The following is a 23,443-nucleotide window of genomic DNA, read 5'->3' as shown; positions in this document are numbered from 1 at the left end:
TCTAGCAGGTTTAGTGTAAACAGCTGAATTTACATTTAGTGTAATGCAAGCAGACAACTCACAGTTACTGGAATTAAAAGCAACTTGTACTGGACAAGTTGGATTGCATTTTAAATTAGAGAATAAATAAATGAAATGGGAGACTGAATTTCATGATTGAATGAGAATATTGCAGCTTAAAAATCACCTGTCATGGTTAAATTTAAAGTACAATTAAGTACGGAATACTTTTCAATAATTTTTTAAATTAATATAACTTTATTTTACTTCAATTTAGGCCTCCTGTAGGGGTGCAATGTAAAACCCATAATCAACTGTCTGAACAAAAATTTAAATATTAAAGTGAATGAATTATACAATGCATTGTTAGAGACTGCAATTATATTCCTAGTACACCATCTAATTTGTGACTGACAAGCATTTATTGAGGATAAGGAAATGCAGGAAGCCAATATTTATATTAATTCACATGTTATTTTTGTGATTTGTAACCCTAGAAAATTTTTAAAATAAACAAATAAAGACAGCAACATGTTTTCAAATTACTACAGAAAAAGTAATCCCCAAATACACCATCCAAACAATTTTACAGCCAACAGATGGAAAAAAAAACACATGGAGGAGACATTTTTAATTAAGTGCAATATAAAGACAATAATGGTTACCCATACTCAGTCTACACAATTATCAAAAGGGCCTCAGCTTTTAAAAATAAGTCATTTAAGAATGGTTTACTGTTTTAAGCATAGGCTGTTTCCAATTATAAAAAAGAGCTTTTAATTAAGATTAGTAAAGTCTAATTCAAGCTATAATTTGGTTCCTTTAGTTAGCAAATGTCTATTAAAACTGAGCAATTAAGGCTAAATGGGGTGAAGCATTTAAAGCACTCCCCCCAGCATCAAATACTACAATAGAAAAGACCACGTCAGTGACTAATTCAGACCAGAAGACATGTATTTCCATTGGGTTTTACATTTCCTTGTTGATCATAAAGTTTGCTTAAGAATCCATTGGTAAACTAGATTTTCACTAGAACTTAATTTTTTTTATGTTTGTATATTATGTAACAAAATATAAGGTACAAGTTCTTCAACCTGACACATATAGTATAATGTTTACTCCTTCAATGGCTTTTTTCCCTTAATTTTGTACGGTTCAGTAATAAAAATATGTACTAAGCTTCTCAGTAGCATATCCCTCCCTTTTAATAATTATTTTCATACCTGGTGCAAGGGTTTTGAACACATATGTTGTGTGTACTTCTGTCAGGTAAAGAAGAATACCAAGATTTGTACTTACTTAAGTGCCTTTTAACGCTTTCCCTCCCTACTTCCCATTTTCACAAGTTATTGAAAGACTGAAATTCTTCATGCTTGGAATCATCATTGGGATCAATTTATTCCATTAAGTTTAAGCAAAAACTTCCCATTTTCACAAGTTATTGAAAGACTGAAATTCTTCATGCTTGGAATCATCATTGGGATCAATTTATTCCATTAAGTTTAAGCAAAAACACCTGAGCAAGCTTGAGGTCTGTGGTTGTGAATACATGACAGGCACCCACACATCTCCCCAACCAGCTGTGGCAGCCCCTTCACATAGCAAGACCAAACAGCAAACCTCTCATACATTACCTGGGGTCTCCCAGACTCCCCACAGGCACAAGGACTTAAAAGTCAAATTGCATGGCCCAGACACTAGACTATCCTTTAAGCATGAGACCTACAGAATATGCTAGGTATGAACAGGATCATTCAGGTGGCTTCACAGTTACAAACACTAGGATTTTCTGCAATGAACGGTGACTAAGGAAAACATGCTGGTCCTTTCAGAAAGGATCCCTCCACCCCTTCAGACTCGTCCTAACTCAGGTATTTTATCAGGTAATTCTATACAGAATAAGGATTGATGAAGTATTCCCATTGCAGAACAGGCTACAGCAACTGCTCGTCACCTTCCTTACAGATCACAAGACACTTGCCTTGAAAACTCCTAGATCATACCGCCATTGTCTAATCCTAACATCAATATTAATGATAATGACTAAAAAACTTCCATTTTTATGTAGTACAGGAATATCTTCTAGTAAATCTGTTCTACTTGGATACAGACTAACACGCAAATTTACAAGCTGGAGTTCCTCAGGATACTTAAATATATTATCTGACATAAAGAGACAAAAAACTACAAAGTGTTATTTCTGCCTTAGGACTGCTTTTTCCTGACTTTTTAAAATCCTTTTAGCCTTGTGTTTCATACCCTCCACAGTACATTATGTCAGTAAGTTATTCTAGAAAATGGATGCCATTCCTGCCGCTATCCTGAAACAGATTTTTGTGTGCTCCCAATTCAGAACAAATGCTAAAGCTTTTGCTTCATGAGACCATATGTGATACAATCAACTAATTTTCCTCATACAGTTCTCATATATCATTCAAGAAGAAGAATTATAAAAATATTTCAAAACAGAAACAGTGAAAGGATGTAAAGTGCTAGAGGCAAAAAGAACTCAATTTTTATTTAGGTTTAAAAGTGACAAAAATTTGAGGGTGTTGTTTTTATTAAGTGCTTGAGAGAACTGTAACTGAGAAGTTCATCCATTCTGAAGCTATAATCTCCTTAGACATTAAACTGTACACAGAGTAAGCTGCTTCCATCTTCACATAATGAAACAGTTTATACCTAATGAAACAGACTACACCTAAACAAACCATTTTGGTCTTCAGGTTTTCGTTTCAGGAAAATAGGCTGAGGTTGTCTATTCCTGCCTTATTCTCTGGTTTGCTCTTACAGGTCAAAACAGTTACAGGTCAGAGTAATTCTGGCAGTCCTCGCTCCCTCAGTCATTGCTTGCACTCTGAGTATGTCCACACACTTGTCTTAACAGATGTAAATTCACTGTGCAAGGAACTCAAGATACGCAAAGGCCACAGGGCTCCACTTGCACAAAGCCAAGCATGGCACAACAGGCACTGCCCTCCAGTAGCTGAATAGTTCACATTTAGCCTCCCTAATGAAGCAGTTTCATGAATTTGGACCAGTCTGAAGCACAGGCCAAGCAAGATTGCCTTTGCCCAGTGCGCCCAATTACCCTTGAAGAAATCCTTTAGCAGTCAGAAGTAGGAGCAGTCAGTTGTTCAGAGCACATGGCTTTCTGGTGCGTAATATACTGAGGCCATTATTAAGGATCGCATGTAGCGTACCACTGCACAAGCAACAACTTGGATAGTATAGTTTAAGAGAGACTGGTGTGAGGAAGAAGGACGTGGAAAGAAGCACTCTGATAATTTTTATCTTTAGACAAGTTGGAATGAATCAGAAAAACATGCATTTCTGAATAAACTCAGAATTTGGTGCTTCATAGTAAGAAGCACATCTCAAAATCATGTTTTTTATGTAATAATCTTCCAAGTTTAACAAACGGAAGAAAACTGCAAAAAGAGTAAAAGGCATAACTATGTTCAATAAAAGACAAGAACTTCACTAGAGTATAAAGTCAGATATCAAACTCCCACATACATGCTGATTAAAAAAAAATAAAAAAATATACGCAATACTCACACTCTCCATTCAGCAAGATAGATAAATAGCTATCTACTTACTTCAAGCATGTTTTCACTGTAACAGGAAGACTATTTGCTTAAAAGCTTTCTATGTAGCTTCAGCTTCCAGATAATGAAAGCAGAGCAAAAACAATCCAGTAATTTTCTTCTGACAACAGCAAGAACTTGAATGCACAGCCATTATGTCATGGAGTACTTTCAGAGATTATATGTCCAATGATATGTCCAACAAATATTTACTTCTGCAGTGGTTCCCATCCTCTGTTCTCTAAAGTACATACTACACTAGACCCCTCTCCAGAAAAACACCAAATCAGTATCATCAGTATCCATATTTTTTCAAAGTAAAATCTTGATGTTCTTTGAGCATGCCTTATGAAACATAAGGATTGACAGTAGTTCATGAAGACTAATGCATGGGAACCTCAGTATGCTAAGCTGAGCTCTCTCAACTTAAAACTGCTAATCTGTTAAAAATATTACAGGAATTAAAACTGGTCATTTAATCCATTTAATAGATCAGGTTCTGTCATTAGTGGTTGTACTCTAAAATATCATCAACAGCTGTGAAATCATGATCTTGAATTTGATGTTACCTATGGGGCAGACAACAACAAAGTGGTCTCATTTTAAGCACTTGGTTCAGGTCTAAAGCACCTGTTAAACAAAGGCATTATATCAGCTCATTAAATGATCCAAATACTTTTTTTTTCTTTTCCTTGAACAGTGAAGGAAAACCTGTGATATTCTACAGCTCCAGAAAGGTCTTCTTTCAACTGAAATTTATATACCAAAATAACAAAACCAAACCCATAGAGGTGCCCCCCCCTAAAGTGATTATATGGAAAAGGCACTGCTTTACTGCATTTAAAAATCTCCCCCAATTACTTGAACAAATTTTGTGCTCTCATATTTTTGAACAACCTCCTGAAAGAAAGCAGGGATCATTCATTAAATTTCTGGGAACAGAAAAATCTGACCAAGATACATAGCTAAAAAGTCACCAAAAAAAAAAATAATTAAAAATAATTTAAAAATAATCATGATTTAAAAAAAAAATAATCATGATTTTTAAAATAATCATGATCAAATAAATTCACAAGCTAAATTTGGGTAGAAACTTTCAAAATGTCTCCTCTGTCAGTGTTTTTGCAGCCTTAGGCTGTAGTTTCAGAATAGAATGACTCCAGGAACCAACCCAGATTATGAAACCTACTCACCTTTTCCACTATTTCTTTCAGTCGCTATACCACAGTTTATTGCCTTTTCAGTGTAGAGCTGCTTATGGGGCCATGCTGTAATCCTTTGTTTTTTCTTCCTTTTTTTTTTTTTTTTTTTTGGGGGTGGGGTGGGGTAGGGTGGGGGTGGGGGTATTTCAGTGATATTCTTCACAGTATAGCCCTGCATCAGTTGATGCCGTGTGAAAGCATGATCAAGCAAACAGGAACTCCCTAAATCAGTGCATTGAGAAGACTGAGAGTATTATTCCTTTTTCCAACCAACTGTACATGTAACTATCTGCTCTATTTTCCTCCATCCCAGGGCTAGCTGAAGCTAGGCAAGACTTTCCCTCGTTATGGCTCCTATTAATCCTGGTCTAGAACAGGGTTGGGCTAGTTCCACATGAACACAAACTGTATCCATCATCTGTAATTACAATTGCTGTTTCTGTCCTAATAGTATTAGAGAGGATGCTACCTGGCTCAAATGCATAGGACACAAAAGCCACACTAGCAGAGCTTATCTGGACACGGGTTAGAGAAATAATAGAAGGTCACATTTCCCAACTCCTCTACTGTCATTTGACCAAAGGCTCCCTAACCACCTGATGCATCAGTGTATGCATGCATTTTGATACTGTGTTGGACACACATGCTTACAGTCCCCTCCACCCCCCCAATCAAATGAAAGCTGACAAACGGTGGTAAACCATTTGCACCAATGTCTTTACAGTCAGCCATCTGAGAAAAGAGACATGAATCTGCAGGGGGTGTGAACAACAGGGAATGGGATGAAGGACAGGTGAACTCCGAGGTGGCAGTGAAGCCCAGAAAAGAAATGGAAAAAAGAAGATAAAAGAAGAAAAAGTTTAAAAACTGCAAGTTGATGGGAACTATTTTGATCTGAAGACAGAACTCAAGAGAGAGGACTCATAAGGGGTACACAGCCAGCAGCTACCAGCTCTCTGTTCCCAGGAGTCTTGCAATAGGACACTGGCTCTCAGAATAATACCGTTCTAACTGGAATAAGCAACTGAAATAAATGACAAGGAAGGGAAAACAGAACAATAGTTTTTTTAAAGGCAAAAATGCACTAGGAATGGACAAAAGCCGGAGAAATGAGATTTGCAGGGAAGTTACAAGGTTAAGGGACAGCTAAATAACAGAATACACAGGACAACAGAGATGAAGGCTGCAAGCGAAGAGGACTACATCACAAATAAAGATGCAGTTAGGAGAACAAGTCAAAGTAAATAGAAATACAGAAATTAAGGAAAACTGGGCAGTGTGTGACAGACATTTAAAGAATGAAGACAAAAGAGGACAGACTCACAGACTCTTACATATTGAGCTTAGTGCAATCTATTTATGCTCCTTCATTTTATTATAATTTTTCTGGCAGATAACTTATACTGTATATTTGGGCAAACGAGAAGTTCCTGTGAAATGCCAAGATTACATCACCATCGAAGGCCACCCCAGATTCTGCAGCTCAGCAACTGCTGAGACTGATGAAATTTAATATATATTTATAAGTTCCCAGAGTACCCATAGACCATCCAGCAGACAGGGAGCTTATCAACTATTTAGAGAAGTGTCCTTGGAAAAAAACATTTTTTCCAAATCAAGAACTATATGTAATGCTTCTGAAGAATGAGACCATATTTCTGTCTGCATGGTATTGGTTTAAGCAAAATGCAGTGATATTTGTATCCAAGAAGTATTAAAAAAAAAAAAAAGAGAGATAGAGAAGGAGAGAGAGAGAGAAGGAAAGAACGAAGCAAATGTTCTTTTCCATAGTAAAAATGGAAGATTTTCAAACTGTTCACTGAAGTAGCATTATGGGCTCCCAGAAAGCAGCTCTGAAAGGTATGACAGGGTAGGGAGTAAAGGGAAGAAGAGAAAATAAGAGCATGTGACTCATGGGGACTGATGGCATGGTGAGCAGTTAAACAGGTTGTGCCATCACAACTTTTTATTGGATAAACTGCTGAAGTAAATCAGAAAACCAAATCAATCTGAAAGAAAAAAAAATCTAAGGCTCAACCCTGGCCAAAACAAGACCCCTATTCAAGGAAAAGAGTGAAAGAGAAAGGAAAAGTTACCATAAACTGTTAATTCACTTAGGCTGTAATAAAATTCTGTTTTGTTACAGAATGTTCGTTCTCAAAAGTATTTTCTTGCTTGCTACTCCTTCTCCATCCCCTAAGAAACTCCACTCCCTGGAGTAGTTCAGAAAACTGGCAAACTGGGAATTAAGCATTAAATAGTACAATATGGGAGGGGGAAAAAAAAAAAAAAAAAAAAAAAAAAAGCACAGATAGTGAAGTCCTGAGAACTGAGTTGTGGGAGATACCTTTATCAGCCTAAACTGATGCATCAAGTTAGCCAGTCAAATTAATATGATTTATAGAGAATAAAAAAAAATGAGTTACTAGCTCGAATCAAAGAAGCTGGTTTATGTTCTTCCTCCCCCACTTTTTGACAACATGTAGTGCTTCAATCTAGAAGCTGCTTTCAATTAAGACAGCACAATGGCTCACACAGAGTAAACTTATTATCTGTGTGATTAGAACTTGGAAGATCTGATGCTGAAATAAAGACCACTACAAAACTGGAAGGTGGCATATCTCTTCCTCCGGGCTCAGATGGGCTGCAGCAAGCCAACAGGAAACAAAACAGGCATTGCAGGCTGGTAGCAAGAGATCTCATCCAGACAACACAGCCATTATGGGAGGACAATGTGAAGTTCCACAAATGACATTAATGTTATTTTTAATGTATGATAGCTGGAAAACTAGGAAGCAATGCAGATTCAGTACCTAATATTCGCTATAGACCTCAAGAATACTGTACAACCAGTTAAAAAGTAATTAAATCTGTGTCTAAGTCTCAAACACTAAACAGATCAGGTCATGGAATGGTTATAGAGAAAACAACAAAATTAGAATAAAGATATGAAACAATGATGGAACAATATTTAGGAATAACATGTACATTTAATCTTCCTGCAGCTTTTCAGAATAGGTAGAGGGTGTAGATATATGTGGTCAGAAAATTGTTCTGCTGACAGGTACATAGCAGGATATTATTGATGGATATTATTGGTGGATTTGACCAAACCAACTTCGCAAAGCACCTTCTTATGGGCAGGAACAGTAAGACTATGGATGCAGTAATAATATTCAACCTGAAATGCATGAATATATTCAAGATCCTAGACAATGACCTTTCCCTGAGGAAATAAATTCACCTTCCATCACATTTACAAGGATTATCAATCAGGAAGAAGTCATTTAAGCTGCCCTGTTCAGTGGTAACACTGTTACTCAGCAGAGTGATACAGACAATTCAAGCTTGAGCCCACTAGAGTAGTGTGATCATTGAGATGCTTATGTTTCAAAAACCAAGGACAAGAAACAGTGGTTATTTGCTCTCACATGACTTCACTGATAAGGAAGACCCACTTAAAAAAAGACTTGCTGAGAGTGGACTGATAGGACAACATGGGTCACTTAAAAGAAATGGGCATGACCGTTCCATCCAGAATCCCTGCACATACTTATCTCTGCAGATAAGAGGAAACTTCAGTTCAAATTACTTGACCAAGAGCTGGGAAATGAGAACCCTGAATTGTCTTGTGCTGCTTCCAGGTTCAGAGGGGCTCTGTGGCAATATTTGGAATCATCTTTGAAGAGCATGAGAAAAATATGACAGATATTTGAAAGACTAAAGTAACATTACAATTCAGCGAGTAAGACCAGCTTCTTAAGAAAGATGGAATTGATGAACAAGATTAAAATAGTAAGAATAATACTAAGTCAACGTTGCAGAAACAGTCTTTATTGTTCAAAAAATAACCGACAAAGACTGTGGCCTGTGGAGGACCCCTGCTGGATCAAATTCCGGGCTGGACCTATAGCCCATGGAGAGGAGGTCAAGCAGAAGCAGGTGACCTGGCAGGAGCTGCTGCCCGTGCAGGACTCAGGTTTGTCGTGGTTCCGCTCGAGTGGGCAGCCGAGCTCCACCACAGCCGCTCTCTCACTCCCCCTCCTCAAAGAGGAATGGGGAGAAAATATGTGAAAAGGGCTCAAGGATTGAGATAAGGACGAGAAAATCACGCAATAATTATTGTAATGGGCAAAACAGACTCGGCATAAGGAGATAGTAAGATTTATTGCCTACAACTAACAAGCGAGAGAAGTGAGAAAACAAAGGAAAAAAAAAACAAAAGCACCTTCCCCCCCCATACACCCTCTTCCACCTCCTCCCCCCGAGCAGCGCAGGGGAACGGGGAATGGGGGTTATGGTCAGTCTACAGCACTTCTTCTCTGCCGCTCCTTCTCGGTCACTCTCGTCCCCTGTGCTGTGGGGTCCCACCCACGGGATGCAGTCCTTGATGAACTGATCCGGCGTGGGCTTCCCACAGGCAGCAGCTCTTCCAGAACTGCTCCAGATATGGGTCCGTACCACGGGGTCCATCCCTCAGGAGAAAACTGCTCCAACCTGGGTCCCCCACGGGCAGCAGCTCCTGCCAGATCACCTGCTCCTGCGTGGGCTCCTCTCCACAGGCTACAGGTCCGGCCCGGAATCTGCTCCGGCAGGGGTCTTCCACAGGCGGCAGCCTCCGTCGGTGCAGGGCCACCTGCTCCACCGTGGTCTCCTCCACAGGCTGCAGCGTGGAACCCTGCTCCACCGTGGTACTCCATGGGCTGCAGGGGGACATCCTGCTTCACCATGGTCCTCACCACAGGCCGCAGGGGACTTCTGCTCCGGCGCCTGGAGCACCTCTCTCCCTCCTTCTACACTGACCTTGGTGCAAGGCTGTTCTCTCACTCCCTTGACTCTCCCGGCTGCTGTGTGGCGCAGCGTTTTTTCCCTGTCTTAAATATGCTCTCACAGAGGCGCAAAACAACATCGCTTATTGGCTCGGATCTGGAAAACAATGGGGCCCTTCCCAAACATGGGGCAGCTTCTAGATCTTTCTCACAGAAACCACCCCTATGGCTCCCTGCTACCAAAACCTTGCCACGTAAACCCACTACAAGGTTGGAGCACTGTGCTCCTGAGGAATGGACCCTGTGGTACGGACCCATATCTGGAGCAGTTCTTTAAGAGCTACTGCCTGTGGGAAGCCCACACCGGATCAGTTCACCAAGGACTGAATCCCATGAGTGGAACCCCACAGCACAGGGGATGAGAGTGGCCGAGAATCACAGAATCACACAATTTCTAGGTTGGAAGAGACCTCAAGATCATCGAGTCCAACCTCTGACCTAACGCTAACAGTCCCCACTAAACCATATCCCTAAGCTCTACATCTAAACGTCTTTTAAAGACTTCCAGGGATGGTGACTCCACCACTTCCCTAGGCAGCCTGTTCCAATGTCTAACAACCTTTTTGGTAAAGAAGTTCTTCCTAACATCCAACCTAAAACTCCCCTGGCTCAACTTAAGCCCATTCCCCCTCGTCCTGTCACCAGGCACGTGGGAGAATAGACCAACCCCCACCTCACTACAGCCTCCTTTGAGGTACTTGTACAGAGCGATAAGGTCGCCCCTGAGCCTCCTCTTCTCCAGGCTGAACAAGCCCAGCTCCCTCAGCCGCTCCTCGCAGGACTTGTTCTCCAGGCCCCTCACCAGCTTCGTCGCCCTTCTCTGCACCCGCTCAAGCACCTCGATGTCCTTCTTGTAGCGAGGGGCCCAAAACTGAACACAGTACTCGAGATGCGGCCTCACCAGAGCCGAGTACAGGGGGACGATCACTTCCCTAGGCCTGCTGGCCACGCTGTTTCTTATGCAAGCCAGAATGCTGTTGGCCTTCTTGGCCACCTGAGCACACTGCTGGCTCATATTCAGCCAACTATCCACCAATATTCCCAGGTCCTTCTCTGCCTGGCAGCTTTCCAAACACTCATCTCCCAGCTTGTAGCTCTGCTTGGGGTTATTGCGCCCCAGGTGGAGGACCTGGCACTTGGCCTTGTTAAACTTCATGCAGTTGACCTCAGCCCATCGGTGCAGCCTATCCAGATCCTCCTGCAGAGCCTTCCTACCCTCAAGCAGATCGACACATACACCTAGCTTGGTGTCATCTGCAAACTTACTGAGGGTGCACTCAATCCCCTCATCCAGATCATCGATGAAGATATTAAAGGAGCAGTGGAGAAGAAGCGCTATAGACTGACCATAACCCCCATTCCCCCGTGCCACCTGGGGGAAGAAGGTGGAAGAGGGTAGATGGGAGGAAGGTGCTTTTGGTTTCTTTCCTTTGTTTCTCACTTCTCTAGCTTGTTAGTAATAAGCAATAAATCTTACTATCTCCCTGTGCTGAGTCTGTTTTGCCCGTCACAATAATTACTGTGTGATCTCCCTGTCCTTATCTCAACCCTTGAGCCCTTTTCATAGTATTTTCTCCCCATTCCTCTTTGAGGAGGGGGAGTGAGAGCATGGTTGTTGTGGAGCTTGGCTGCCCACCCGAGTAAAACCACCACAATGACAAAAGATCAGCTGTCCTGTCTAGAGAAGCAACTGTGCTCTGTGGAAAGAAATTTGTCAGATGGTTCAGGCAGAGAAGGCTACACAGTAAAAAAGTAGACCTGTGAACTGAGAAGTCATCCCTAATCCAAAGAAACTCCGGAGAAGCCCAGTCCAAAGACATTCTGGGAGAAAAGCAAAGTCCTGAAACAAATTGCCTATTAAAGGAATTTAACGGATGGTCAAGAAAAAGTTTCATTTCAGTATAATTACTGCTAAAGCTCTCTGCAAGTCCTTAAAGGACTGTTTCTGTCTTGTGCAGTTCTTCCTACCCTTTAGGTCAGAGTGGCAAAATATGCACAAAATCTTGCACAAGTGGCTAGACTCTACATTTCCAGTCACAAGAAAGGCATGCATTAACCCAACAGTCCCACTTTTTAAATTATTCCTTTTATTTGAAGCAAAAACGTAAATACACAGGAGTACACAAAACACATTCACATTCTCAACATATTTGTTCAAACATGCTACATTGTTTTTATAAAACTTAAGAATCATCCAAATCATATTAGTTCCCATACTTTATCCTGTTCCCCCAAAACGGGGAAAGTAAAAGCAATATTTAAGACTGATCTTTAACGTAAACTAACATGCACACCTTTCTAAATTAATCGTAGTATCTCAGTATATTCCAATAAATTTTCGTAAGCCCTCAGTTTAGTTTCAATGTGATAACAGTGTCATTTCTTCGAGGTCACTGCAGCATTTAAACTGCTATTCTGCTTGTCTAGTAAAACCTGGCTGTATAGAACAGCCAGCACTATAAGGGGGTTAGTTTTGCCATAATGAATGTTCTTTAGACATGAAGCAATACAGGTAGTTTGCTACAAATATCAGCAAGAACTCGATTAAAGATGCACATCTTTACAAAAGACATCTTTTTCTCATAGATAACTAATTAAAAAGCTTGTTTAGAAAAGCTCTGTTATGAAGTCCCAGAACCATTTAACGACCCAGCTTTGGTATTTGTACGATGAAAACCATTTGACATATTTCATCTTTGTTACTACAAGCACAGTCACTTTTATCTTAAAAGTGAATTTATAAAGGCTGATTATTGGTGTTGTGATGGAATACTGAATACCAATCCATAGTGCCAGTCTGTTTATTTCTGTAGGTCTGGAGTACTTGACCTCAAGACACAAAATACATGTAAACCCATGCTATGTGAACAGCAGGCTTGAGGCAGATTTTAGGTCTGCCACTGACTTGTGTGACCCATCCTTTACCTCAATAGTTTTAAGAAGGACATTAATGATATTTGTCTGCCACTGAAGGCATATTACTTCGGTAGCAAATTTTCAAAGTAATCCAGGATCAAATTAAAAGGGACTATAATAAGTAATCTAAAATAAGCTTATTTCATGCTTTCCATTTATCCCAACGTTTGATATTAATCAGAAACTTCAGATTTAAAGCTGATGTAAAATCTTTAGAACTATTACTATATTATAAATAAGTCATACACAACACACAGTAATACCTGGTTTAGACACCTTACATTTTTTTACCTAAACATAGAACAATTTAACATACATACAGACACATTGTAGACTGTCCTAGCTTACTTTACTCGTAAAGCTTGTCAGACACTAAACACCATCAGATATAAAAGTTTGACATCAGCCACGGAAATTCCATGCCTCTGTACATCATTCAGCAGGGAAATCTGAATTTTACTACTTACACAACTCTCTCTATTTTTAAAATGAGCCAAGGTAAGTCAGGCAAAGAGAAATTAATTTACTAAATAAGCATGAATACCATCCAGGTCTACTGTTAAACAGAGCTCAACAGCTGAAATACAAGTAGCTAAAGCTTAAGGAAACTTTTGACGTGGAAAACAAATACAAAAAGTACAATTCTGAGAACACTGCAACCTCTACAGCTGTGGCCTTGAGTACATTTTCACTGCACAGAGCTCTTTCCCTGGAAGGGATGAATAGGGGAGGAAAACGTGCTGAACGATTATTCTGTCTGTTTGCAAGAAGGAAATTCTGGCTTCCAAATGAACAACAGCTCAGAGACATTAGAGCACCAAGAGGTGGACAGTAGGAATTTTTCAATTTAAACCCAAGACAGAAAAAATATGTCAACCACAAAAATGCTTTATGAGGGCACTTAAACAAACACTTTGGAAATCCACAGAGAACAATAATGCGGTTTCAAATTTTGTAGACTTCAGCAAAGTCATTTCTAGGTCTTGAATCTTTTTAATGGACTAGCCATATACATTTTGAAAAAAGATTTAGTCTGCAGTAGAGAGACTTGGAAGAATTTATATAGCTGCTAAGCATCTACAAGTGAAAAAAAAAAAAAAAACACAACACCGTTGCATCTTTTATTTGTAAGGCATTCTGCTGTGGTTACAATATTCCTTCCCTTCACCAGAGAATAATCTCTCTGCTGAGGTTCAATAAATGAGTTCACAAAATCTGAAATATGATTGTACACAATGCCCTATAAAATGTGATAGATTTTTTCCCCTCAATAAAATGGATGGTTTGGAGAGACACAGAAGCAAAACAACTTTTCAAAGTTTAAGTATCATGAAACAGTCCTTTCTAAAACAGCGTTGCACAGACTCAAAAATACACGAGCGTGACACACATGTAGTGCCAACGCTAGGCACACTCTGGCGCCCGGTTAAGTTGTGCAAAAGAAGCACAAGGGGGCACCGGGCTCCCCCCGGGTGAGGGGAGCAAAGGGCGATGGCAAATCTCTGGGTGGCCACACAACCCTACCCGTGCCTCCGCGGGCCCCGGGGACAGGCAGCGGCTGAGCCCACGGTACCACTGCGATGGGCAAGACGGGGACAGTCGGGGGGCGGCTGCTCCCCACGGGTCCTCCCGTCCCCAAACCCGCTCGGTGGCTCCACGGACTTCCCCTGGCCGCTGCCCGGGAATACTCCGGAGCCGACTCGGTGGGGAAAAAATCGCACCCCGCCTTCCCCCCCCCCCCCCCCCCAAGCGGGCTGGAGGATGCGATGGTTGTGACGGCGGACAATTAGCGAAAGCAGCAGGGGGATTCTTGCCAATAAACACCGACATTTGAGGTTAAGCAGCTGTAAATCTGCATTAATCGTTTCAGGAATTCAGCTACTTTTACAAAAGCTTTCAAAGAGCAAACAAATAAGAAGTAGGAGGGGAGGAGAAACAGAAGAGAAGCCGAGCGGTCCTTACCTTCACATTGTTTCCCTTCGCCTTTATAGCCTGGCTTGCAGATGCATCTGTAGGATTTTGGTGTGTTTTGGCATATCGCATCGATATGACAGTCATCTGTAGCTTCTGCGCACTCGTCAGCATCTGGAATCACAGGATAAACCCCAGGGAAGACAGATAAGACAGGAGACCTGAGACACAGAAAACGTCTATGGATACCCTCCCTGCAGAAGCTCTTTGCTTGCTTGCCCTCCAAGTGTCTGTCATCCTGGAAGTGAGAACACCTAAGGCTAAATGATAAACAAGCCAATGAGTTATTCTCACTACATCTAAGCACTGCCTTTTGCTGTCCACGAACCTAGAGGGGCTCAAGTCCCACGTTTCTGCTTTAAGCAATCATTAAACTTACTAGAACTTAGTGGCTGTTGTATAGGTCTGGTGGTGGAGATGCACATTTCGGTTAGATAAAACAAGCGAGCATGTAAATGACCCAAGAGAAGAAAATCCCATTTGCATGTTCTAGCAGAGACCTCAATTTAGAAAGAGATACCCTAGTTTAAATAAACCATGCTGGCAGGGGTATGAGGGAAATGAACTATCTGAAGAGCAAAACCATAGGAATCCTTTTTATTAAAGAGGCAAAACGTAAATAAATGGGAAACCGCATGAGGCTCGGTAAGTTAGAGCAGAGAAAAGCAACCTGCGTTAACAACCCCCCCCCCCCCCCCCCCCCACACACACACACACACTCACCCGACCACCCCTAACCCGGGGAAAGGGGCCCGGAGCCCCACCAGCATTGCCCGGGGATGCCGGGCTCTGAAAGAGGGGAACCTGCCCGCTGTCCTTGCTTTCAGGGAGGAAAGCCTTCACAAACATTTCAGTGACAGACATTCGTTTTCTCCCCCGGCCTTAAAGAGGCTGGGGGGAGGGAAGAGGATGAGAACAAGTCGAGGTTTGGTAGTCGTGGGAATGTTAATGAAGTGTACGTAGAAGGAGAAAAAGGGGAAGAGAAAAAACAAACAAACAAACAACAACAAAAAAAAAACTCGGACTAGGCGCACCAAAGTGAAAGCGGGTTTATTGTCAGCTTCAAATTCCAACGTTAATCGGTTCCGAAGTGCTCGCTCAGGCATCCCCAGCGCTGAAACACGGATCCTCCAAGGTCCCCGGCAGAGGAGGGGGCGATGAGGGAGTGATGGGGGAGCGCATGCAGCACAGCATTGCGCCCAGAGGCGCCCAGTGGCACACCGCAGGGCTTCTCACAAGAGGACTGCCTCCTGGACTCGTCTTTTTTTTTTTTTTTTTTTTTTTTTTTTTTTTTTAAATGGAGAACGATTTTCCCCTTCTAGACGCAGAGTGTTGTGTTTCCTCGAGAATCGCCGGGCTGCTGCACTCTGTTCCCTTCTTTCTTGCCCGTTCGTTTCTTTGAACTGCTCAGCCAGTTCAGACTTAGCTATGATTTATGTGAATTCGCTTTGGGGGTCCCAGGGTGTTGCCCAGATAAGACACAGATCCAGTCAAGTACAAAAAGAAAATAATTTTTTTCTCGTTTTCCTCCAAACGCTTTGGTTCATACTTTTGACTCATTAAACCGGCACCCATCTCCCATCAAGATCAGCAGAAGTGACAGCTGGACTCTTTATAATGCCATCAAAAATCCGAACTGCATTGAGCCAAAGGGGACATTTCACAGCAACCAGAGGATGCCTGAGAGTCAGGCGTGAATGCCAATGAGTCAAATGAAAGGGCAAAACCAAATATGAGCCCCTGCTCTACTCCACATCTCACGTTGCATTTCGGGGACTTGAAGAACTTCTACACTCACTCCTTTCATTTTGTTGCATTTAAAGTCAGTTTCTGGGCAAAAGACGATTTCTTATACCCCTTACCCCCTGTTTTAAGGATTTCTCCTAGCACAACTTTAGAGACTATATACACATCTTTAAGAAATTACTCCTGGCTTACAACATTCCTAGGCAGATTTTTTTTTTTTTTTTGAAACATTAGAGCCAAAACTTAATATCATTACTGCTATTAGACAGATCCGAGCGCGGCTGTTAAGAAACACCAGGCTAATGCGCAAACAGGGAAAGAAAACCTGAGACGATAGAGCAGCCTGCAGACTCTCCGGGGCTCAGCACAGATTTATCTCGCAGGCACTTAGGGAACTTTTTCTCCCTAGCCTCTCCCCCGTGAGTCCTTGGGCTCTGGCAGTGCCGACGCGAGAGTACGCCTCCCCACCGCAACCTGCGGCACCCCCGGCGCCTCTAGTAGCGAGCAGCCACCTCCCCGACGCCTTCAGCCAGGGACGTCGGGGGGACACAGGACCCCCTCCTCTTACCTGCACCCCCGCTGCCTCCCGTCAACCTGCCGGTCCAGGCGAGGGCGAGAAGCAAACAGCAGCGCCACGGAAAGCCTGCAGCGCCCATGTTACCACTGCGAGCCCCAAACCCCGGTGCCTGCCTGCGCCGTGCGGAACGCGCTCGGGGCCGGCCGCCGGCGCTGACGCCCTGGCAGCGCCCCACCGATTCGCCGCCGCTTCAGGGGCGGGACGGGGCCGGCCCCTCAGCCTGCCCCCTCCCCGGCCCCTCCGCCTCCCTGCCCTGCTCCCTGCCGGCTTCCCCTCAGCCGTGTACCCGCTCGCGCGGGGTCGCTAAGGGAGCTACCGGCCGCGGCCCCTCGCCCCGGCCGACCCCTCGCAGGTAACAGGGTGGCCGCACACGGGCTTGGTCCTTCCACCCTAAAAATTTCCCCTCCGAAAGGGGCAAGGCGCGACGCTGCAGCCTTCCAGCCCCAGCATTTCCAGTAGCTGGCACGCAGCCCCCGCTAGGGCTTCGCGCCCCCTGCCCATTTCACGCTTTTGTCCCTTCCACCAGCGAAAGGTTTTGCTGCTTTTGCACCTCTGCTCTAATTCCTAACTCCCTGCCACGCAGCTGCGACATCCACTTGTCACCCGGCTAGCACGTGAACCCCGCCACAGCCTAACGTGCCACTTCTCGGCAACTCGCGTCCAGTGCAGGCATGTGCTATTGCAAGTGTTGCGCAGCACCGCCAAGTGTCCCAAAGCCCGAAGAGACTGGAAGGACACGTAAGAGAGTTGCCCACTCCAGCTTCTCATAAAGTACGCACCACGATCTTTTTCCTCCATAAAACTCAATAGTTAGGGCACGGCGTAAAAACTGTTTGCTTTCTGAGTGTTTACACCTGTGGGCAATCGCCTCCCTAATCCCCTAGAAATGTGGCGCTGGCATCAGTATTTTAATTTCGGTCCCATATTTTTGTGTTAATACCTTGAGGTGCGATTGTGAATTCCATGCTCCAGCTTTCTCCTAGATACAGAGAGCATTTCTTCCATGTGGGTCCCTAGAGGTACGTTAGAGCTCCACCTAGTGAGTTTTATGGCATGCTGTAGCTGAATCGTTCGCCCCAATCATTATCTGTCTGATAGTGGTATTTAACTCACTAACAGCAATCTTCCTTGGAAAGGCTTCTTATTTCAAAGACTTTGTAAGTATGTGTTTTGCCTAGGTGAAAAATAAGGCTAACCCTCCTTATTAGAGTTCTTGTTTATTTTCTTTCCTCTTTAATTTTGTAATTGGTCTTGCCTTCAATTCCATGAAATCATGCTACTTAATTGAGGTAAATTGTCTGAAAAGCATTTTTCATGAATAATTCACTAGAACTGTCCTAAAAATGAGCTACCTCAACTTTTTTTGAGGTCACAATGTAATAAAAAGATTTGCTAGAGCAACAAAATACTCCAATTGCCTTTGTGACTTGCTGTCTAGCATGCATTAAAAGTGTCACGTTGAGTGCATGTGTTATGTTATTCTTACAGAAGTTACTGCAATTGCCTTCTGTCTTCCCCAGTTCTGTGCATTTATTATCTGTACATCAATACCACCTCCCACATAGCACTCAGGAAAGGAAGTCACCTTGATCCAAATCTATCACTCTACACATGCATTTCCTTATATATTCTAAGGGTGGCATGCAATTAAAAGCCAAGGATACTTCATAACATCTGTCCATTATCTAGCAAGCTTTTTCCTCATTTTTTTCCCTTAAAAACAAAACAAAGCAACAACAACCAAACAACAACAACAAACTATGTGGAAATACAGTGGAAGAGGGTCAGAACCTGATCATCACATTCAATAAGGAATACAATCTACAGTGCCAGGCTGAATATTTCCGTAAGGGTCTTTTCAGCAGTTTTCCTTGCTAATGGTGACATCTTAGATAATCCCTTTGGATTTTTACTTTTTCCACTTTAATTATGTTTCTGTTCTTGTTTATAATCATATAAAAATCCTGTGTCAATTGCACAGAGGCTTCTATTAAAATTTTAATATTGGAATTAATGACCAAGAAGCTTCCAGCATGGGAGCTTCAGAGTCAGTTGCTTGACCATAAACCTTCTCTGTATAACTGTGGTGAGCAAGAGCTCCTTGAATCTAAGTGGGGGCTCCTAGCCTGAGAATCCCTATCATTGCCCTTAAGTCCTACCTGAAAACTTTTGGGCAGTCTGCAACAACAGACTTTGATTGTGGACTGCACAGACTTCTAATGTGTTAAAAAATAATAATAATTCATTAGGACCCATCTCTTTACTGTGTAGAAGGTCCCTGAACACCTGTGTACCAGGGAGGTAAATAACATTATTAACATTAACATTAATGTTTAATTAAACATTAAAAACATTAATAGAAGTGTCTGCTGAGCAGTAGCCTCACCTCCAAAACACTTTAAACCACATACATGGACCACTCCAAAAAATACTTTGAGAAAACAGGAAATACTTTGAGAGGACAGCATCTGCAGAATTACTTAGTTTCCCAATTCACTATTTGAGAACACCTGTATATTGGGACCAACAGCGCTAGACCCTCAGCACTGAGGGGGTGGGGGAGGTCCACCTGTTCAAGACATCCATAAGGAAAATTGTATACAAGAAGCAGAATCCATAATAAAGTTCAATGTCAGAGGGGAAGGATTCCTGTACCCTCCCTCCCCCCCCCCAGAGGATGGGAAATTATATAATGGTTCATCAATACATGCATGGCTGGAGGACAGTTATTCTCTTGTTCCTACTGTAACATTACTTTCCTCCAAAACACGTCTCCTCTTCACCCATCTAACCTTCTCCTTTCATTGCCAGGGTGCCAGAAGAGTTAAAACTTGTACGAACACATTTTCTTAAACCTGTAAATCTTTCAACAAGGTAGATCACAATATGCCTTATTGATGACCTACAAAGTCATAAATTGTTTTTCCCTTAACTGTCATATGAATAGTTCTCCATTTATAAAAATGAATTAGCAGCCAGAGAGAAAAAAAAATAAAGAGTAATGGAGTTGTTCTTTCCTGCTTCGACTGTAACCACTGAGATGGAAAAATGACATTGAAGAACTGGAACATACCTCCATTACCACAAAGAGTAGATTAGATCCTTCATTATTTATACTCACTTCATCCTGGTAGAAGACATGTTTTGCCAAGTTGAAAATTGTAACTAAAACAGGTAAATGAAGACTTGATGCATTAAAAGCTGGGTACTGTTTCATGACCTATATTACATGGGAGACTGGTTACTGCAGCCTCCTTTAAAATGAATAATGGAGACCTATAAAAGGTGCAAAAGGGATGGCACAGGACAAGGGTGTATGTACTACCTGTTATGTGATTACACCACAGCAAGTGGAAGAAGACACAGACTTGTGTGAAATATGCAGTTGAAAAAGATGCTTTTTCTGAAGTCCTGTTTGTTAACTCTGTTGCCAAAATACTAGCAGAGGTGGTGATCTGTCTTTGTTCGTAAGGACATTGTAGTCCCAAAGCTGGGGAAAAAACAAGAAAACCTTGAAGAAAATAGGGAGGCCTGTAGCTTGTGTAGTCTTTCTACAGCATTCTGAATTGGGCAGCAGCATTCTGAATTGGTTTCGTTTTAGAAAGGGAGAGAATAATGGAACCAGAAGGGAAATATCAAGGCAATTAAAAAAAAAAAAGCAATAAAACCAAAACCAAAAACAAACACAAACAAACAAACAAACAAAAAAAAAAAACACAAACAAAACCACCAGAGGCTAGGGAAACAGCAAAACAGCAACTGAGCATTCAGATTTCTGTGCCAGTAAAAGTTACAGGAAGAAAGGATGCTAAGAACACACTCTTGTTTTTGAGCTGCACCAACTGATTGAAGTGAAGCTACAAAATATTTACTTGTAGTTTACAGAAAGATGTAGAGGATGCTAAAAAGCCAGAGTTGAATCCTGTGCTTGACTACAAAGAGGATAAAGCAAGCAGGTATCCATCGCTCTTTGTCCATCCCCTGACTTTAGACAAGTGTAAGATCAGGATTTTAATTCAATGACTCCTCCGCAGAAGCCTTCAAAACAGTGACATTTTGCTAGTACAACTTCTGACTCCTGATCTGGTATGGATTACTTATCATATTCTTATAATTGTCAGCTCAGTTATTCTCAAAGTGGATGTTACTGATTATTATGATTGCATACAAATATATTGTATTGCTGCTGTTTTAACAGGCTATCTTCTTGAACACCAAGGTTTGCATAGTCTAAAAGCTCAAGCAACTCAAGAAAAGTACTCTCAGGGGTACTTTAGACTTGCACCACTCAATTTTAATTGTAAATCTTGGATAGTCATTAATTGCTCTGACTGCACAGAACAGCAACAAGAGTTACAGTAATCCAACAGATTGATATAGTTTTTGGCTGTTTAAGATACATAAGACCTCAAATTATTTTATGATTACTCCTGTTAAAGTGATCTTCTTAAAAAAAATGGCTACAGCTGACTCTGCTTCTTCTTCAAAGCCCTGATTAGGGCACTCAGTCAGAGATACTTTCTGTTATTGCTTTTCTGACAGATGTCCAAGATCTGCAGTCAGTTGTGTGTGCTTTCCTGTTCTAATCAAGACCCTAACTACGTAAGGAACACTGAAGTATGTGCATATGCATCAGCAGGATGACTCTTGCATGTAGACTTCTGATAGGACTGTCTCAACAAGATCAGAATCATACATTGCAAGATAAAGAGAAGGGCCTATGACCTCTACTCACAGTCCCTTTATCCTTCAGCTTAGCTCAAAACCAGATGTGGGGAGTAGTGTGGCTCTAAGCCACATGGGCTGTCCCCTCTCTGTAAGACATACCATGACAGCAGTTCAGAGAAAAAGCTGATTTCACTTCACAGAAGACTTCAATACTGTGAAATTTGATTTTGTTCCAATCTAGAGCCTTGCCTTCCCCCCAAAACACTCCCAGAAGTCTCAAGACTTCCAGAAGCTGCAAGTTTCAACTGCAACCTGACAGAGCAGTCACAGAGGTGGGTAAGTTGGCAGGACAGCTTGCCAAGTTGTGGTAGGATACTGTCAGATCCCTGCTTCATTTTTTTCAGACCTTTCCTGAACCCAGAATGATTCAGTTTAAACATTAAAAGCAGCAGCAACACTCCAGGAAAATTCTGAGGGTTCTATAGTCAAAGTTTTTCCTGACTCCACAATCCCACAAAAAATTTGAGGCTGTTTCTCAGGTCACTTTCATGCAGATGGGAAAGGAAAATATCTGTAACGCAGCCTGCTCCTGCAATTTTCTTCCTTCCCTACCCACCTACTCTGCCATTGAGGGTTGAGTGAGATTTGTGTATTCACTCAAAATTCTGTGTTGTTCAGGGAGATCCACAACACAAAAGCTACCCTCAAGTTCTTCCTTTTAACTTACTATAATATCAAAAGGAGCCAATTGATAATTTTGTATTTTAGCACCTATTCAATGTATTGCAGGTGAAAGAGTTCCACCAAAAACATCTGGAAGACCAAGGACCAGGTCAGGACATCAATCCCTTCACCCAAGTCCTAGTCCTATGTAGTGGGAAGGTTATTCAGTTGGTGGAAAATTGTATACAAACTTCTTAAAAACAATATGCTTATTTTAGTGCAAGTGTATGTATGCACTTATCCTCTTGTTTAGCTGAAATCTTTACTGCATGTAATCCACATGGTGTAAGAGCCTTTGACATATAAACTTGATCTTGATTAGAAGTAAGCACTTGCATCGTTTGTACTAAAGACGAGCTCTAGATTAAGTCCTGCTTTATTGGGTAAAGTCTGGCCTATTACCAATAATAATTTTATCCTAACAAAACCTGTGTTGATCAAATAGTCTTATTCTGAAGTAGGTGCCGATGTAGGAATATAAAACACATGTAATTCTTTGTACTGTAATTAAGTGCATTTTATCTCAGTTATTTAGTTCATCCAACACAGCTGAGCTGCAATCAGCTTTGATCAGAAAGCCTGCATCTCCCCTGTTTTGTCTGTAGCCTAGGCCTCTTCAGCTGTGTCAGATGAATGCAAAGCACTCCAGCTGTCTCCTGTAAAGACAAGCGAGCGTACCGGGGAAATGACAGTGAAATCAAAGTTATGGTCTTGTGCCATGAGGACTGTGGTGTTCACTTAATGAGAAGTGACTAGCAGAATGGCACCACAGGACAGTCACTCACCACTGTGTGTAAGATTGTTCAGGAGAGAAGCATAGACGGAGTTTAGAATCAGAACAAGCAAGGTTCTGTCTCCCATTGTCCTGCCATAAGCAACTCCATTGCTACCTATAGCTTTGCTCAGATGAGCTACAGAGTGTGATAGCCAACACGTTTCAGTCACTTCCCAGTAAATAGAATTGTGCATCTAAACAGAAAATTAAATCAAGGAAAGGATGATTTTCCCTCACTGTCTTTTAAATGAGAGGGAAAAGACATGGTCTTATCTTACAAAAGGATCTTTAAAATACTTTGCTGAAGCTTCTTTAAACTACTAGATTATTATTCAACTTTTTAGAAACTATCTATCTTATTTTACAGAAGGATAAGCTGTATTCCCCACATTTTTCATACACTTAAAATACGATGCTGTGCACTACCGTGAGCATTAGAAAAGGCT

At 41.9% G+C, this 23,443-nt stretch overlaps 1 protein-coding gene across 2 annotated transcripts in view; it reads right to left on the bottom strand.

Annotated features, from left to right (window-relative positions):
* The window catches only part of SCUBE1 (signal peptide, CUB domain and EGF like domain containing 1), a 213,261-nt gene extending 196,295 nt beyond the window's left edge, over positions 1-16,966 (bottom strand). For both annotated transcript variants that reach the window (XM_032204498.1, XM_032204508.1), the window contains exons 1-2: positions 16,823-16,966; positions 14,500-14,622 (exon numbers count right to left, since the gene is read on the bottom strand). In XM_032204498.1, the coding sequence (XP_032060389.1) occupies positions 14,500-14,622; positions 16,823-16,910 (211 nt within the window). In that variant the 5' untranslated portion in view covers positions 16,911-16,966. The remainder of the gene's footprint in view (positions 1-14,499; positions 14,623-16,822) is intronic.
* Between the last annotated feature and the right edge of the window lie 6,477 nt (positions 16,967-23,443).

The sequence above is a fragment of the Aythya fuligula genome, chromosome 1, assembly GCF_009819795.1.
Source record: "Aythya fuligula isolate bAytFul2 chromosome 1, bAytFul2.pri, whole genome shotgun sequence".
Taxonomy (NCBI): Eukaryota; Metazoa; Chordata; class Aves; order Anseriformes; family Anatidae; genus Aythya; species Aythya fuligula.
Note: the sequence above shows the minus strand (reverse complement) of the source record. Positions and strands in the feature narration are given on the sequence as shown.